Source organism: Lissotriton vulgaris, chromosome 1_2 (assembly GCF_964263255.1).
Source record: "Lissotriton vulgaris chromosome 1_2, aLisVul1.2, whole genome shotgun sequence".
In the NCBI taxonomy this organism is placed as follows: Eukaryota; Metazoa; Chordata; class Amphibia; order Caudata; family Salamandridae; genus Lissotriton; species Lissotriton vulgaris.
Window position 1 is genome coordinate 213,840,752 of NC_141686.1, and position 19,905 is coordinate 213,860,656.

At 41.7% G+C, this 19,905-nt stretch overlaps 1 protein-coding gene across 3 annotated transcripts in view; it reads right to left on the reverse strand.

The window, feature by feature from the left end:
* LOC147735024 (membrane-spanning 4-domains subfamily A member 4A-like) overlaps positions 1-19,905 on the reverse strand; it is a 246,371-nt gene that overhangs the window by 162,425 nt on the left and 64,041 nt on the right. For all 3 annotated transcript variants that reach the window (XM_086953112.1, XM_086953111.1, XM_086953113.1), the window contains exon 4: positions 19,006-19,062. In XM_086953112.1, coding sequence (XP_086809238.1) covers positions 19,006-19,062 — 57 coding nt within the window. The remainder of the gene's footprint in view (positions 1-19,005; positions 19,063-19,905) is intronic.

The window sequence follows — 19,905 nt, forward strand, 5'->3', positions numbered from 1 at the left end:
AATAGTAGTAAGTTTAGGATTGAGTCTGAAGTTCATTCTGTGAATCGGGCCCTATATTTGGTAAACCTAGGTCTTTGTGAATTCCTTTCTGTTTTGCGTACCTTTCACTCCAGAAAATATAGCTGTGTTCCACAATCCACACCCTTAGCATCTTGAAGAGAGGTCTGGATGCACTCAGATGGTTTCTGTAAATGAAAGGGCAGTTTGAAGATTTTTTTTTTCTAAAATGGTGGATAAGTGGACTTTTGAAAAAAGCAAAGAAGTGATTGGTTGTTTGAAACATTATTAGCTACAAAACTAGGGTGCAATTTTCTGTTTTTTAAAAGCCTGTTATTTATTGGTTAGGAAAAAGTGATAGAAAAAAACATTACTTAAGATAAGCTGGTATATTGACAAGTCAAGCACACTTGCTGTTTTGATTTGCAACAATGTATGATGAACTTTTCACAAGTGTTGTCAGTTAGGTGTTCCCTGAAGTGTTTCTATGGTAACTGGCAGAATGTGGAATTGGGGAAGAGTTGAAAGTTTTGTCAGTTGGAAAGGGTTCAAACGTTCAAGCAATAGAAGAGTATGTTTCATTTTGATTTAATGTGGGAATAAATGTGATTTGTTATTTATTTGTATATTTGTGTAGATTGAGTGTGTAGATTGACAGGAAACATTTGCTATTTGCTATAGGACTTCCTGACCCCCTAGGGTTGGTTAGGGGGTTTCACAATGATCCCCAATGTCATTTTTTTCTTAGTTAGGTACGCTCACGGAACAACTTACAGACTTTGCACCGTACGTCGTACGTTCGAGCATAGTACGCGCACGGTAAATCTATTGTAAAAAAAACAAATAGCCTCTATTACTAATTTTTATAATCCCCGGGGCTTTAACCATATGTTTGTGGGGGGCTCATGGCCCCCCCCCCCGCAGCCCCGGGGACAGCCACCCCCGGGGCTTTGATATTAATTTTTTTTTTAAACCTAATTGGGGGGCTCAAGCCCCCCCACTCACCCCAGGGACCGCCACCTCCCCGGGGCTCTAATATTGAACATAGGGGGGGTCCGTGACGGACCCTCGAGCCCCGGGGACCACCACCCCCGGGGCTTTTCAATGTTGGGAGGGGGGCTGCCCGGCCCCCCTCCTGGAGCCTTTGATGGCCCTGGGGACCGCCACATCCCGGGGCCGGCTCCTGCAGTGTCCCGGGGTGCCCACCCCCGGGACACTGCTGTTTGCTAGCAAACTGCTTTCCTATTTGAAATAGAGATAGATTTACCGTGTGCGTACCATGCTCGAACGTATGACGTACGGTGCAAAGTCTGTAAGTCGTCTCGTAAGCGTACCTAAGCAAGAAAAAAATCTATTAAAACAATATATTTTACAGATATCTATCAGGTTTATGTGTTTATGCGTTGGTTGGTTCTAATGAGACCATTTTATCTTTATTGGTACTTATAAATAAGTACTTATAGATACTTTAAACTTGTTGAGGAGCAGTGTTTTATAGAGTGCTGAACTTTTGACCTCTGTTGACAGTTCACTTTTGCATGATCTGTTGGGGGTAGGGTGGAAAGTTATGTCAGTTGGAAAGGTTGAACCAATAGAAATGTGTGTTTGGTTTTGAAATATTGTGTGTTAGTGAATTTGATTTGTTATTAACATGTATATATGTGTAAATTGAGAGGGAAAATGTGCCATTTCTTGGTTCTGTTGCAAGCACTGAAGCAGAGAGATTCTGTAAAAGACTATCTGCTGTGTGAGTGGCTTTCTACTCAATCTACCAATCAGTTTGAGAGGTGAGTTGATAATTTGTAAGTGCATGTATGTGGTGCATTTTATTTTTAGTAAGAGTAATGTGTTTATCCTTGTAAACCTTATAGAACCATATTCTGAGTTTGGATAACTATTGTGATAAAATCATTTGGTAAGTTTATGTGTTTAGTGAGTCACCTTTGTGCAATAAAGTGCAGTACTAAAAAATGTAGAATGTGTGCAGTCACTTTTTTAGTTGTAGAGTAGTTAATCGTGTTGTTTGTTTAGAATTAGGCTTGTGTTCTAAATCTACATTTTTGTAGTCAGTATGCATAGACTGCTGCATACACTCTTGGGCAGATTTGCAAGACTCTTGGGCCTCTTGTTCTATTGTGTCACATTTTCTGATGTAATGTTGGCAAAAAATTAATGCAGCAAATTGGAAATGTATTTGCAAAATGAGTCAGGGCTGTCCACTGAAATGTAGTAGTTATATACGTGGAATGTGTTCAGTCGCTTAAACGTTTGTCAAGAACCCTTCAGTCTTTGCAGAAGCAGAACAGCCACTAGCTCCCAATGCCCACCCAACCAGTACCGCCGCTATTTTAAGCAACGTCACCAGTAGGGGGGAAAGGGGAATTGGATTTAAGAAGAGACACTCCGTCAACAGCTGCTACCCTCGTGGTATGTAGGATTCTTCTATTTCAGCTCCTCACTTTACCATGGATATCTAATGCACAGAGGGAGAAATCATGTACATACGACCATCACAAGATGTCTTACTCAAATGCTTAAATGATAAAGTCTTCCTACCAGCTGTCTACAGAGTATATGCCTCTCTTCGATATTTTGGTGTTGTAGGTGAAGTGTTGAGAAGTTGTGATATCTGTGAAAATAATAACAAGGTTAACAAGAGACTCTAACTGTCTTTTCTTATAAAAGTGGTGTAAGGCTAATTTAATACCTGCACTCTTCTCAAACACTGTTGAATTTACTTCCTTGAGAACTGTAATCCTTGCGAATAAGCTGACTGTGGTTCTTTCCTTGTTCAGGATATTTCTGTCTGGTACTGCAGTCTTTGCCAGTTATTACATCATATATACATGCGCTCGAGAAGCACGCAAAAAGGTACAGGGGAAGGAAAGTAAAGGAAGGGAAGGAAAGGGATAAGTGCAAGAGGGAGCGAAGACAGTTCTGCGTTAGGGAAGGCTTTGAAAACAGTTCTGAAAAAACTTACAGTCGGACGTCCAACGTTGCTCGCTTTCGTCTTGTATCTTGGGAAAGTTCTCGATGGTAACTCCAGCAGCACTCTTGGACACCTGCTTCAGAATTCCTCTTGTCAGCGCTGCAATGCTCTGTACTCGAATGGCTGACGTGAATTATAACTAAAGAATATACTTGACTCCTTCTAGATAATGACTCTAAAAAGGAGGAAGCAAACTAAAGAAGTAGCGGAAGGAAATTCCACAACTACTCTGAAACTGTGAACTATCTCGGAGTACAATTATTCAGAGATACGGGGAAACAATCCTCTCTGACGAAAAACTCAGTTGAAGTGCGCAGTTTAGAACGTGCGCGTTCTGTACAATACTAGACCGTGCTTATACAGTAATAAATAAACGACGGCCACAGCGGCGGCCATCTTAAGGTGTGAACCAACTATCTTACAGTATACCAATGATTGACTAATCTTGGTTTGACGATCATTCGTCTTTTTCTTCTTAACGGAAGTGTACTAATGTGTTCAATGGATGTGATGGTGTGCTTCCTGACAGTACCCCTTCTCAATGACCGATTCATCGGTCTAGGTTTAGTCGGATGTTGCAAGTGGAATGTCTTGAGTAATTGTGGAGCATGAATGTTCTCTATGGGTTCCCATGACCTTTCTTCCAATCAATCAAATAATGAAGCCTTCCTTTACGGAATTTGGTATCTAAAATTTCCATGACTTCAAATTCAGGATGTCCTTGAATTTCTAGAGATTCTGGGGGTCTCTTCAACCGAAGGTGTGGTGCTATCTTTTTCAGTAGTGAGACGTGAAAAACAGGGTGAACACCTAACTTAGCAGGTAGTTTCAGTTTTACAGTGACTGGTCCCATAATTTTTTTGATAACATAGGGGCCTACAAAACGAGGTTGAAACTTTTTATTTCCTTTCAAATGTAAGTTAAGAGAAGACAACCAAACCTGATCTCCCACCCGATATTTAGGTGCTGGTTTACGGTGCTTGTCAGCAAATTTCTTGTAGTTTAGTTTAGCTTTGGTCAAGTTATTCTCAGCCGTTTTATGAAGAGAGTTTAAATTTCTCATTAGGTTCCCCGCGGCCGGAACTTCTAAATCCTCTTGAATTTTAAAAGGGTTAGGATGCCGACCATAATTTAAATAGAATGGAGAGAATCCCGTGGAGGCACTCTTCACATTATTACATGCAAATTCCGCCATCCATAACATTTCTGACCAATCTCCACCCCGATCCATGAGAAACAGACGAAGATATTGCTCCAATTCTTGGTTAATTCGTTCTGTCTGACCATCAGTCTCGGGATGGTAACTGGTGGCAAATCTAGTCTCCACCCCAAGCCCCTGCAAAAACGCCTTCCAAAAATGGGAGACAAACTGAGAGCCCCGATCCGATATTACTATCTTGGGAACTCCGTGAATCTTCACAACATGTTCACTAAATTGTCGGGCTAATTCTTTTGCTGTTGGTAATCCAACTAATGGAATGAAATGGCTCATTTTAGGGAATGCGTCTGCAACTACCAAAATTGTATTAAACCCCTTACTAACCGGCAAATCTACAATAAGATCCATAGAAATAGTATGCCATGGGTGTGTTGGAGTGGGGAGGGGTTCTAACATTCCCTGAGGTGCCTGTCTAGTGGGTTTACTTCGAGCACATAATTCACAGGTTTGGACATATTGTTTAACATGAGAGGACAGCCCAGGCCACCAAAAATATTGCTGCACCAGATCTAACGTTTTAGTGATTCCCTTATGCCAAGCTAAGGGTAGATCATGACAAATTCAAAGGGCTTCTTGCTGTAAAGTTTTGGTGGGAAGATACAATGCTTTTTTGTAATAAGGCAACTGTTCATGAATTCTTCTGTCCTCTCCTTAAGTAACCAATTCACAAATCTCTTCCATTGTAAGACTTTTCTGTACTTCTTCTTGAAAGTGATCCACAGAAATGGTACAAATGATCTTAGATTCTGGGATGATAGGTTGAGGTTCCACTGGGTGTTCATATTCTTCAGTATCCAGTCGTGAAAGTACGTCTGCCTTTCCGTTCTTGTTTCTAGGACGATATGTAATAACAAAATCAAAATCTGCAAAATAAAGGGACCAACGTAATTGCCTTGGGGTCAAAGTCTTTGCAGTTTTCAAAAATTGTAGGTTCTTGTGATCTGAAAATACAGTGACCGTGTGTTTAGCACCCAATAAATAGTGTCTCCAGTGTTCGAAGGCATCTTTCACTGCTAAAAGCTCTTTCTCTGCTATTGTATAATTGATCTCCGCTGAACTCAACTTTCTTGAACGATAAGCTACAGGATGAAGCTGTCCCGTACTCGGATGCCTTTGTGAAAGTACACCTCCTATTGCCTGATTAGAAGCATCCGCTTCTACAAAAAAGGGTTCAGAGGGATTCGCATGCAACAAGATGGGAGCTGAAATACATTTTTTCTTGAGACTTGAGAAAGCTTGTTCTGCCTCTGGGGTCCATTGGAATTTTACTCCTTTTTTCAGTAATCGAGTGATTGGTACAATCAATTCAGAGAATCCCTGAATAAACCGCCTATAAAAATTTGCAAATCCAAGAAATCTCTGAATTTCTTTCACATCCTTTGGAGAAGGCCAGCTTTCCACAGCATGTACCTTTCCAGTGGCCATCATAATGCCTTGCGAGGATAAGACAAATCCCAAGAATTCTACTCTCGAGGAACTGAACACACACAGACTACCTGACAGCCTTCAAAAAGAACACTCCCTGTTACCGTTCAGGAAACAACTTAAAACCATTCTGTTTAAGGAAGCCTGGGGCTCACAGTAAAGTACGACCTCCTCACTCCCAACCTTAGCAGGCCCCCCTCTCACAGCGCTTAGAGACCGTTGGTGATAATACGCTATACAAATGCAAATTACAAATTACAAATTTTCCAGTTTGACAAATAAACGATGAGTACACAGTCGTTCTAATACTGCTCGAACATGTCCAGAATGATCTTGTGGATCAGAAGAATAGATGAGAATATCATCCAAGTAGATAATGGCAATTTTGTCAATTAAATCTCCCATCACGTCATTTATGAAGTGTTGAAAAACAGCTGGAGCATTACAGAGTCCGAAGGGCATAACTCTGTACTCAAATAATCCAAATTTCGTTCTAAATGCAGTCTTCCATTCGTGACCTACCTTCATGTGAACCAAATGATAAGCTCCACGTAAATCCAATTTTGTGAATATTTTTGCTTCCTTGATCTGATCCAACAGGACAGAAATCAGCGGTAGTGGGTAACGATTTTTGATTGTCACTTGGTTTAACGCTCTATAATCAATGCAAGCACGGAGATCACCTTCTTTCTTAGGGATGAAAAATAACGGAGATGATACTGGAGACTGGGAGGGTCTTATAAATCCATTAGCTAGGTATTTATCCAAGTAATCCTTCAGATGCATATTTTCTGCTTCTGTCAGAGCATAGATTCTACTGCAAGAAAGCACAGCTCCTGGTTCCAAGTCTATGGTACAATCATATGAACAATGTGGTGGTAAATGCTTGGCTTCTTGCTCACTGAAAACTTCTTCAAAGTCTTGATACTCGGTTGGATATCCATAGAATTAATGACTCCAATTGATTGTCCTCCAAAAGAGAGTAATGACGCCTGCGATGGTTCTATCTTCTGGTCATCCGAATGATAGCAATGCTCCAAACAATATTCAGATTGCATCTTCACCGTTCGATTATCCCAGTCTATGGTTGTTTTATGTACTGCCAACATAGGTAATCCTAAAATCAATTGGAATTTAGGGCATCAATGAGATTAAATTGAAGGATTTCTCGATGACCATCAGCTTGAATGATTTCTAATGGTTCGGTATATGACTGGTGATAGGCCCGGAGGATAAATTCGTTCCATCCACAGCGTGAACAGGTACACTTCTCTCTTTCTTTATTGCCTGGATCCCTATTCTCTGAGCATACTTTATGTCACAGAAATTCCCGGTGGCTCCTGAGTCCAACATAATGGCCACTCCGAGAATTTCTTGTTTTCCAAACTTCAGGGTCATATGTACAATGATATGCGGCGTGAAGGTCTGTAGAGTATTCATGATGACGTGGGTATTTGGAGTTGTCTTTTCTTCTTTCGCCATCAGAGAGACCCCCTCTACTGATGGTTCAAGGCGTTTCCCTTCATTGGTGTCTTTGGACGTTTCTGGCATTCTTTAACAAAATGTCCTGACGCTCCACAATAGAGACACAATCTTTTCTGTCTGCGTTGTTCCATTTCTTCTTTGCTCAAAGGTCCTCGCACTACCCCAATTTGCATGGGTCCAACTTCATTATTCTGTCCGGTTACTCTTCCAACTTCAGATTTCATTCTATCGAAACGAGGAAAATTCATTTTAAACTCTTTCTTCTTTTCACCTCTGCGCTCTGCACTACGGAAGTCAAGCTCTATAACTAGGTCCACTAGAGCCGATAAATCAGATGGGCGATTAGGTATTTGTGCCAAAGTATCTTTGATTTCATCACGCAGCCCGCAATAAAAAAGAGCTGCTCTTTTTTCTTCAGGCCAATTGGTTTCTATGACATATTTATTAAATTGGGTCAAGTAGGTTATTAGATCTTTAGATCCTTGGCGCAACTCAAGCAATTCATTGTCAGTAGCCTGGGATATCCTTCTCCTGTCAAAAATTCGAAGAAATTCTGTCTTAAATAAATCATAATCATAAAGGAAAGGGTCATCTCTGGTTACCAGTGGCATTGGCCAATTTGCTGCATCCCCTCCCAAATAGGACAACCCAAAAGCTACCCGGGATTGAGCATCTGGAAATTGGGTGGGGCGGCACATAAAGTGTAAAGAACACTGAGTTAAACATAACTGGGCTTTTTGCGGGTCTCCCTGAAATCGTTCTGGAGCTGCTAAACGTATTAATGGTGAGACTGAGTGAATTACCTGTGCCACAGTCTTAGGATCTGTAATGGGCACAGTTTTAGGGGATACTGAGGGGCTACTTACTGGATTTCCCATGGCTAACCAATCCACCTTTTGTGACAACACTTTGGTTTCTTGGCGAGAAGCTACTAATTCTCGTTTAACATTTTTATTTTCTTCTCGAACTGCACCCATCTCACGCTGAATTCCCGCTAACATTTCACCTAACGCTTTGAGATTTAATCCTTCTGCCATTCTGCTTGGGCAAAGCGACTTCGTGGGCACTTCAATCTGTCAAGAACCCTTCAGTCTTTGCAGAAGCAGATAAGCCGCTAGCTCCCAATGCCCGCCCAACCGGTACTACCGCTATTTTAAGCAAAGTCACCAGTAGGGGGGAAAGGGGAATTGGATTTAAGACGAGACACTCCGTCAACAGCTGCTACCCTCGCGATATGTAGGATTCTTCTATTTCAGCTCCTCACTTTACCAGGGATATCTAATGCACTGAGGGAGAAATCATGTACATACGACCACCACAAGATGTCTTACTCCAATACTTAAATGATAAAGTCTTCCTACCAGCTGTCTACAGAGTATATGCGTCTCTTCGATATTTTGGTGTTGTAGGTGAAGTGTTTAGAAGTTGTGATATCTGTGAAAATAATAACAAGGTTAACAAGAGACTCTAACTGTCTTTTCTTATAAAAGTGGCGTAAGGCTAATTTAATACCTGCACTCTTCTCAAACACTGTTGAATTTACTTCCTTGAGAACTGTAATCTTTGCGAATAAGCTGACTGTGGTTATTTCCTTGTTCAGGATATTTCAGTCTGGTACTGCAGTCTTTGCCAATTATTACATCATATATACATCTGCTCGAGAAGCGCGCAAAAAGGTACAGGGGAAGGAAAGAAAAGGAAGGGAAGGAAAGGGATAAGCGCAAGAGGGAGCGAAGACAGTTCTGCGTCAGGGAAGGCTTTGAAAACAGTTCTGAAAGGTCTTACAGTCGGACGTCCAACGTTGCTCGCTTTTGTCTTGTATCTTGGGAAAGTCCTCGATGGTAACTTCAGCAGCACTCTTGGACACCTGCTTCAGAATTCCTCTTGTCAGCGCTGCACTGCTCTGTACTCAAATGGCTGACGTGAATTACAACTAAAGAATATACTTGACTCCTTCTAGATAATGACTCTAAAAAGGAGGAAGCAAACTAAAGAAGTCGTGGAAGGAAATTCCGCAACTATTCTGAAACTGTGAACTATCTCTGAGTACAATTACTTCGGAGATACGGGGAAAAAATCCTCTCTGACGAAAAACTCAGTTGAAGTGCGCAGTTAAGAACGCGCACGTTCTGTACAATGACTAGACCGTGCTTGTAACGGTAATGATAAATAAACGACGGCCACAGCGGCGGCCATCTTAAGGTGTAAACCAACTATCCTACAATATACCAATGATTGAATAATCTTGGTTTGATGATCACTCGTCTTTTTCTTCTTAACGGAAGTGTACTAATGTGTTCAGTGAATGCGATGGTGTGTTTCCTGACAACGTTTTAGCGTAGTAAATGTGTTTTGGTAAAATGTATGGTTTAAAATTTTTTGTCTAGAATCACACTGAGTGTCTGTGTACATTAAGGAATTATACTTGCCCCTTTTTCAATAATCTCTCATGTCTCTCCTCACAGTCTACCTCTCTCTGCTTATACTGTCCCCTCTCTTCTGATATTTCCCCTCTTTCCTTATTCTCACTTTTTTTCCTTATAGTGCTGCTTGTTCTCATAGTCCCTCCTGTCCTCCTAGTCCTCCTCTGTCCTCATTGTCTCCTCTGTCTCCTAATACTTCCCCTTCTTTTTATACTCCCTCCTCTGTCCTCTTAATCCTCCCTCTCCCCTCATACCTCCCTCTTAACAATTCCCCAGTCAGTATACATAGACTGCTGCATACACTCTTGGGCAGATTTACAAGCCCCTTGGGCCTCTTTCTTGTTCTATTGTGTCACATTTTCGGATGTAATGTTGGGAAAAAATAATGCAGCAAATTGGAAATGTATTTGCAAAATGAGTCAGAGCTGTCCACTGAAATGTCGTAGTTATATACATGGAATGTGTTCAGTCACTTAAACGTTTTAGTGTAGTAAATTTGTTTTGGTAAAATGTATGGTTTTAAATGTTTTGTCTAGAATCACACTGAGCGTCTGTGTACATTAATGAATTATACTTGCCCCTTTTTCAATTATCTCTCCTGTCTCTCCTCACAGTCTACCTCTCTCTGCTAATACTGTCCCCTCTCTTCTGATATTTCCTCTCTTTCCTTATTCTTCTTGACTTGTGTTTGTTGCTAAAAAAAATGGAGTGTTTTATTCTTAGGGGAGAAGAGAAAAGGAGCGTTCATATTTTGTGGGTACAGTCCTGTGACCACAGCAGCCATCTGGGAGTTCTCCGGAAAAGTTGATTGGAGCAATATATATATATATTCACTGAAAAATCCATGGGTTTCAGACACGTTATAGTTAGGAATTAGCATTTAAAAAACCTTGCAAATTCACTGAAAAAAACATGGGTTTCACACACGTTATAATTAGGAATTAGCATTTAAAAAACCTTGCAAATTCACTGAAAAAACAATGGGTTGCACACATGTTATAGTTAGCTGGACATTTCACTCATACAAAACTCGCACGCCAGCAATGCACTGCTGATGACGTCACATATTCCATCACTCATGACATGGTCAGTGACATCACTCATGACATCACTGATGACATCTTAAATGACATCACTGATGACATCACTGATGGCATCATCCAGTGAATGTGTGTCTTTCTGAAAAAGAAATATTTTATATATATATATGTATATCTAAAGGTTGATGGAATAATAAATGGGTAAATACGTGTCTAAGTGTTTTTTTTGTAAAATTGATTGTATAACTGACTTATTAAGTATATCTTAGTAAATACATGTATTAACGAGTAATGTTTAACTATGTAAACATCTGTATCAGTGTCTCACTTTCTGTATAGGTGGCTGCATGGGTTAGTGAGTAGCTACATGAGTGTCTTTATGGGTTATTAGTTGTTTTTTTGAGTATCAGAATGAGTGTCTGCTTGGTTTGGTGGGGGGTATTACTTAGCACACAGATTCATGAATGACTGACTCACTGTTTGTATGTGTTTTGAAGACTGCATGTGTGCAGGACTGTATGGGTGGATGAGTGTGTGTATGGGTGTGTTAGTGAGTGAATGACTGCCTCAATAGTGTCTTTATGAGTAAGTGCATATGTTTTAAACTAGTATATGTGAGTATTGATGTATATAAGTAAGGATATATGACATTGACAGATTGGAAGAGTTCCTGTATAAATAAGTATGTGTTTCTATAACTGATTGTTTAAGAGAGTAAGTATGTGTACGTTTCTGTAGAAATAAGTGTAGTGGTGTGTGTAGAGCTGTATATACAAGCAAATGGACGTTTGATAGTTTATTTGCATGTGTGAGTATATGTTTGAATAACTCTATGTATAAGTGTAGGTGTGTAACAGGATGTATAGGTGTATGCGTACATATGATGAGTGAGTGCATGTATGAGTGACTATATAGAACTATTGGTGAATGCATGGATGTGTATGTAGATTTTGGAATTATTGAATAGGTTGTTCTAACTGGTATTGATATCTCCATTTTTTGGGAAAATTTTAGGTTCTATTTTTGGATGTGTGTATCAAAGGTTATATTAGGGTGAGAGGAGGTCTGCCATTCTTTCACAGAGATGATGTCATCAGTGATGTCACTGACCATGTCATGAGTGATGTAATATGTGACGTCATCAGCAGTGCATTGCGGGCGCGCGAGTTATAGTTAGCTGAACTAACTATAACGGGGGAATTTCAATGATTTTGTATGAGTGAAATGTCCAGCTAACTATTACATGTGTGAAACCTATGGTTTTTTCAGTGAATATATATATATATTCGCTGAAACGAGTCAGGACCAATCAAGTGTGTTTAAAAGCTGCAGTGTTTTTGACGAAATAAAAGTCAGCTTTCTGCATCAGACGGAGTTGGGCTCTGTTGTTGTTTGTGAGGTATTGCTAAGTGGCAGGATTTCCATTCCTGTCTTAGGAGCCCGTCCTGCAGGTTCGGAGCCCCCGGTAAAATGGAACTAATGTGATTTAAATGAGGGGGATGAGCCGCTTACAAACGCTGCCAGCCACAAAAGGAATTCCAAAGGCTATGTGGCAGTTCGCTTTGGAAGAAAGGGAGAGGTGAGAGGTGCCTTCCTCTCTCCTGCAACTCCGCAGCGTCAGCACAAATTTGGAAACACTGCAGCCTGGTGAGACACTTGCCAAACAAATATATTTTACGCACCCAGCTGATGGCAGAATGAATTGTTTTTAGGGAAAAAATCACGCTATTTGAAAGACTTGCACAAGTTCCTATCTACAAGTAAATATTACCTAGCTGGTGCATTCTGGGTCCCGTGGTCACCATGCTGCGGGCCAAAGTCCACTTGGAATTAATTTGCAACACACCCACCTGTGAACAAGGCGGAGTAACGCTGAAACGCGTCAGGACCAATCATGTGTGTTTAAAAGCTGTAGTGTTTTTGACGTAATAAAAGTCAGCTTTCTGCATCAGACGGAGTTGGGCTCTGTTGTTGTTTGTGAGGTATTGCTAAGTGGCAGGATTTCCATTCCTGTCTTAGGAGCCCGTCCTGCAGGTTCGGAGCCCCCGGTAAAATGGGACTAATGTGATAATATATATATATATATCAACGTTCCATTGCCAATCCCACCCAGGTGAGAAGCACTCGAACACGCACTAAGGTGGCAAGCCTTTAATTCAGGGTACAAGCAGGTTCAGTTTGTAGTTTCAATCAAACAGCCAGAACGCGATCCGCCTGACGCGTTTTGTTTCGAAAGTCTATCTTTCTTCTTCAGAAGCAATCGCTGTAATGAATGCGTGCTCCGGTCTCCATTCTTTAATGCCAAAATCACGCCCCAGATGGGCCCGTCCAATGACCCTCGGCATTGTGGATAATGAAGTCCCAGTAATTACAACCTTAGATGTTGCATTAATTTCGTTAAACATTTCAAGCCCATAGATGGGCCACCGCAAACAGCGCCTGCTTTCAATCCCAAATGTGTGTTCCCATTTCACGGCTCGACATATGCTCTGCCGCATGGCCCCCTCTGTTCACGGGGTGGTGCAGGCTCGACGGCTGGGTGACCTCCCAACATCAACTCTCCATTGCTAATCCCACCAGGTGAGCAGCACTCGAACACGCACTAAGTTGGCAAGCCTTTAATTCAGGGTACTAGCAGGTTCAGTTTGTAGTTTCAATCAAACAGCCAGATCGCGATCCGCCTGACACGTTTCGAAAGTCTATCTTTCTTCTTCAGAGGCAATCGCTGTAATGAATGTGTGCTCCGGTCTCCATTCTTTAATGCCAAAATCACTCCCCCAAATGGGCCGATCCAAATGACCCTCGGCATTGTGAATAATGAAGGCCCGGTAATTACAACCTTAGATGGTGCATTAATTTCTGTTTAACATTTCACGCCCATAGATGGGCCACCGCAAACAGCGCCTGCTTTCAATCCTAAGTGTGTGTTCCCATTTCACAGCTCGACATATGCTCCGCCGCATGGCCCCCTCACTTCACGGGGTGGTGCATGCTCGACGGCTGGGTCGCCACCCAACATCAACGTTTCATTGCCAATCCCACTAGGTGCACTAAGGTAGCAAGCCTTTAATTCAGGGTACAAGCAGCTTCAGCAAACAACCAGAACACGATCCGCCTGACACGTTTCGAAAGTCTATCTTTCTTCTTCAGAGACAATTGCTGTTATGAATGCATGCTCCGGTCTCCATTCTTTAATGCCAAAATCAAAGTGGCACAGGATATTATTCTTATAGGGTCAGGTCTTGCAACATGCTAGAGTTATAGCCATAATCAGGGCAATATGGCCTACGTTCCCTGCGGCCCCTAACACGTCACTCACTTTTCAGGCCTTGATGGAACTGGACGGGTGTCAACACCTGGTCTCTCTCCTATATAAAGCCATGACAGCTGATTGGTTACAATTTCTGTTTCTTTTCCGGGCAGCCTTAGTGACATAGGAATACAACTTAGAGATGCCCAATAGGCAAGAATGTGTGCATTAGTAAAGTGTGTTTCGAGCAATGCCAGATTGAAGCATATATATTTTCATTTTTTACACTGCATATATGTCACGTTAGTGCTTCTACATAAAATGGAACCAGTAAGCTGGTTCTTTGTCCTAGATGTCAGGCCCCATGGCTCTTTTTCGCATTTAGCGTGGGCCTGCCCAGAGGTTGTGCATTTTGTTTGATATTACTGGCTCGGCTAAGGATAGTGGTGCGGATACCAGTTGTTTGCCTGTTGGGTGAGATCTGTCAGCAGAAGGGCCAGAAACGGACCTTTAAATGTTTGCACTCGTTGCTGCTCCTGGCTAAGCAGTCGGTTTCAATCACATGTCAGGTCCTAGTGAGGAGCAATGGGTGGCGGATGTGACTGAATGGGCGGTGGCTGAGGAAGTACATCTGAAGTAGTGCAAACATGATGATAAGGCTGGGGAAGACCTGGGAGTGTGGGAGGAACTCTTAGCCTGCTTTATGGGCCAGAAGGGGCTGTCAACTGCACTCCTCAATGAAGATGGGGGGTCTACTGCAATGGATGAGGACTGATTTTGTTTCTATGGAGTCTCTGGGACCATTCAGGCATTCCATGCTCTGTACAGGAAAGTGTGTGATTTGGGAATGATACTGCTATGGTTTTGGTTTATATATGCTGACCCTATCTGTGCCATGGTGGAAGATGGCTGTTGTTTCTATAACTGTTGTTTTTCTCTTCAGTGAAAACAATAGAAAATGTCATTCAAAAATAAAACTATGTCGATTGGTAGGTCAACAGATGCCCTAGGTGGACAGAAGCTGGGCTGTGTCTATCCTTGTCTATTCAAGACGGCTACCCAACCATCTCCAGGAATTCGGAATGGTAATTATATGTTTCTATATGGAAATTATCTGTTTATCCTCAGGACAGTGTACCCGGATGGAGATCTTATGATCCATCTGTGTATCCACCACTAAAAGGAGCCCCCTGTTCTGAAGATTATTGGGGGGTTTCTATATGTCCCAAATGACAGGTTGAGCCTTCCATTATTGAATAGCATTCTTTTGCTACTCAGCTAGGTACCTGATATATTAAAACATTGCATACATACACAGACATATTGTTAGGTTCAGAGAATAAGAATAGCAGAATAGGTTTAGAGTCTTGCTTAAAGGTCGTTACGGTTGGCAGTGTGTTGTGTTCTAACTCTGAGTTTGATAGCCAGCTTTTAAGATAACATCATGTTGGGGGTTGTGATGATCTAATTTATGAGGAAGACAAGCATGTGAAAATTAACAGTATTTCTATGGCTAGGAGACAGTTGAAATGTGGTGTGTTGTATCTTTTCTATCTTCATGAGCAGATTTGTGATTTATTGGAGTGCACAAGGAATCTATATTTGTGGAGAGAACATTTTGGACTATCAAGCCATACAGTTTTTTTGAATTTGGGCCCACTGGACCTGATTTCCCAAAGACTTTTTAATGAGTAGGTATGACTTACCTTTGTGTTACTCTAGGATTTCACATGAACCTCTGACTTACACCTACCTTACTCTTGGAATTCAGTAGGAAGCAAAGAGTAATGTAATCAGTTTTGTTTCCCAAAAGGCAGATTGACAGATAGACCCCGGGATGTGCAGTGATGGAATCTGAATATTAGAAATTGCCTTAGTTTCAATTTGTCAGACTGGATGCTCCGTCACAATTGTGGCAGATATACCCCCTGTTAGACCTGGTACCATTGGTGTGAGTCTCCCTTCCTTTTTTCGTTGTTGTCTCCTCTTTTGGTAATATGTTTTGCTGGTTTAGATGCTTTGGGCACTGTGCCACTGCTATTCAGTGCCATAGTGCAAGTGCTCCCTATTGCAAATTGATGTAATGTATTAGTGACTCCATAATTGGCTTACTTGATTTACTTGTCAGACCCTAGTACAGTGCACCATGTGTGACCAGGGCATGTAGATCAAATGCTGCTAGTGGGCTTGCAGCACTGATTGTGCCACCCACAGAAGCAGCTTGTAAAATGTGTCTCAGGCCCGCAATTGCAGAGCCTGTGTGTAGTCTAGTACTGCCATCTCGACTTGGTAAGTGCCCCCACTTACCAGTCCCTAAACCTTCCCTTTTCTACATGTTAGACACTCCTAAGGTAGGCCCGGGGGCAGTGTGCATTGTATGTGAAAGGTAGGATATGCCCTGATGTGTGTGGCATGTCCTGATAGTGAATTACAGCCAATTTTGTTTCTCACTATTGCAAGGCTACCTGTCCCCATAGGCCAGAATGGGCAGTTTGATTATAACATCTTATAATCCTAACTGACCCAGGGAACATGGTAGAAAAATGAATTTAGTATGCCTGAACTCAGAATGATAAAATACATCTTTTATTAAAGTTGGTTTTAACATTCTGTATTTGAAAATACCACTTTTAGAAAGTAGGTATTTTCTGACCTAAGCATCCAGCCTACCTCTGCTAGGTTGTGTATTGCATGTACGCTTTGCTGAGTGACAGGAGAGCTTGGGCTCCAGCAGTCTTATGAGTCAGGGATGGGCTGAATAGGACCTTGGCTGCACAGAGAGTCAGGGGTGGGGGGGGTGGAGAGTTCCTGTCATTCCTCTGAGGAGTCATACAATAGAGAGTAGGAGGAGGAGATTTCCTTTCAGCTACCTGGGCCAGGTCTGCTTTCAACAATGCTGTCTCCAGCTCCAACCAGGAAGCTGCACCGTTCTGGTTCGGGGTAGGTACAGGCACCCTCTGCCCTCAGAGGACAAACGATTTACTAATATAAATATTGGGCCCCAGACTCATAGCTTTTAGATCACTCCTGGACATCAAGACGGACCTCTTGCCAAGGAGAAGAACCAGAGAATCTGCAGGAGTTTGGACTGCCCCTGTGCCAATGTGTTGCTTTCTGGGGTTGGCCTGCAGTGGTTTTCTTTATTGCCAAGGAAAGTAGAAAGACTTTTATTGCAACTTTCATCATCTTGAAGAAGAATCTCCAAGGGCTTAAACTGTGCTTGCCTCCTGCTGAAGTCTCAGGGATACAAAACTTCAGCAGCAGCTCCCTCCTGAATTTCCTTGCTGGGAATTCTGTCTGCAGAAGCCTGCGTGTTGTTGGGAGCTGGAAGCGCGACTCAACAAGAAGAAGCGTGTTGCATCCGCAGCTGTTGCCGTCGCTTCATTGGAGAAGCGTGTCGCCACCGCAAGGGTCGCCGCTGCATCACCGGAGAATTGTGTCTCCGTCGCAGTTGTTTAGTGTCACATCCCCGGAGAGGCGTGTCGCCACCACAAGGGTCGCAGTTGCATCACGGAGAAGCGTATCGCATGGCCTGATGTGGCTTAGAAGTTACAGAGTATGCCACACGGCCGCCGGGCATGCACGCATCGCCTTCACGTCATCGCATCAAAGACGCCATCTTGTCTCATCGCACCGGATCGTTGCATCGCATTGAGGGGCCAGCTTGTCACATCGCAACTGGGACGCACCACGAGATCGACGCATCACCTTCTCTTCGGTAAGGAACAGACGCATCACCTACTTTTGCAAGCACTGAGGAACAGACGGATCACCTCCCCCAAGCAAGGAAACGATGCATCGTTCTCCCTACAAACCTTTTGTATAATTTGCGTGAAGCATCCACAGGTACTTTGTGAGAAACGTGTCCCATTTACCATCATCTTTGAGCTACGGTATTTCTACCATCTTAAAGTCATTTTCTTAATACTGTATTGTGGATTTTTGTCATTTGGGTCTTGTGTTAAGTCTATATAAAGAATACTTCTTTTTTATAAAACCTGTGTTTTGTCCATCTGTAGAGTTTTCACTATTACTGTATGTGTTCACAAATGCTTTAGACACTGCCTCTGAGAGGATGTATGACGTTACAATGCATACTTTTACAACGCATACCTTTACAATGCATTTTTTACAACGCAACATCCATTACAACGCATTCTATTACAACGCATGCCATTACAACAAATTATTAAAAACTACCTTTACAACGCATTCCATTACAACGCATACTACCTTTACAATGCATACCATTACAACGCATACCACTACATTGCATGTATGGTAAGTATTGGATAGTGTAGTGGTAAAAATTACTATTCTAACTCCAGGGGGGTGCAACAGTAGGGTAAGTGTTGGATAGTGTAGGGGTAAAAATTACTATTCTAACTCCAGGGTGTGCAACAGTAGGGTAAGTGTTGGATAGTGTAGGGGTAACAATTACTATTCTAACTCCAGGGGGTGCAACAGTAGGGTAAATGTTGGATAGTGTAAGGGTACTATGCGTTGTAATGGTATGCGTTGTAATGACATGCATTGTAGTGGTATGCGTTGTAATGGTTGCATTGTAATGGCATGCGATGTAATGGATCTTGCGTTGTAAAAGTTTTGTTGTATTGGTAGTGTGTTGTAAAAGTTGCTTGTGCCAAGCTACCACAGGGCTGAGCAGGTGTAATTTGGGAATGTACCCCCCTTACCCTGACGGAAGCAATGGTCCCTATTTGGTCCCTATTTGGACAAAGGTGCAAGCCATTGCCAACTAGAGACCCCCAGTTCTAACATTGGTGGAAGCGGTGGGATTCGAACCCACGCCTCCGAAGAGGCTAATAATTATTTTTTATACCCCCCATATATATCAAGTGCAGTGTATCATGCAGCACTTGAAATATGGTGGACGATATATCCACCAGTTATGATGGAGTATAATATCAGCTAAACTCTAAATAGGGTCCAAAATGTCTTCTGTGGGAAAGTACATTTTTTCAAATGAAAATACTGAAGTGCTGCATAGAGATGGCAGTTACATTCTTTTGCGAATGTAAATGCAACAGCAAACCTTTGCCTCTAAGAGACTTGCAAATGGCTAGAGAATTCTTTCCCATGTTTGCAAAATGCCCATGTGGAACCAGGGAATTCCTCATCTTTGCTAAGGGCAAGTTCTAGTATGTATTTTAACTCACCAGGCTCCGGGTGCCATGTCTCTCTGCAGCAACAGACAATGCTCCAGAAATGATAAACTAGGAAGAAGAGAACATAATTAGAATTAATTATCCACAATCATGTGTCATCGAGTACATTACAACACAACATATATAAGAAATGGAAACTAATGCCAACTTCTCTACAACTAGTTTCTACTTATTTGTTCTCTGGTGAGGAGTTGCAGCATAAGGGCCCAGAATAAGAGCCTCTTAGATTGATTAATTAGGTCTTCAGAAAATCTACAACATTTGTATGATCTTCATGAATCCAGTGTGATCAATAATAACATTATATTAAAGTAAAATATGAAAAAAAATTATTTTGTCACCCTCCCTCTATATAATGATTAACATAAACATCTGTTATTCAACTCCAGGACACCATCTAGGGTAAACATGCTCTATAAAAATACATGTTATGTTATGGTATGCAATGCTATTGTATGTTATTATATCTTATCTTATCTTAAGTATTAGAAAGCAATTTCATAAATTCATAATTTATCTTGCAGCAAAGTGTTTTTTCAAAGTAGATCACACTAACTTATTGACTGCAATAAAATACATACACAATTATATCCATGGCAGTGATTATTTTGCTGGCAGCATTACATTGTTAGTTTGTAATTTGTAGGATTGATAGTCCAGAGTATTGGAGCCAAGCATGTGGCTTTAGTTTACCAGTCATACATTACCAGAGATCCTTATGTTTCATAGTTCCAGTGTTTTTAAACAAGTAGTCTGGAATGCCATATGGTTAGTCTTTCCATATTGGATGTGGGCCACTATGCAAAATGAAATTCAATCCAGAATTATGTACCAGCATGTCCCCATTCATGAATGACGTTCATCCCCACTCACATTGCTGCCACCTCATGT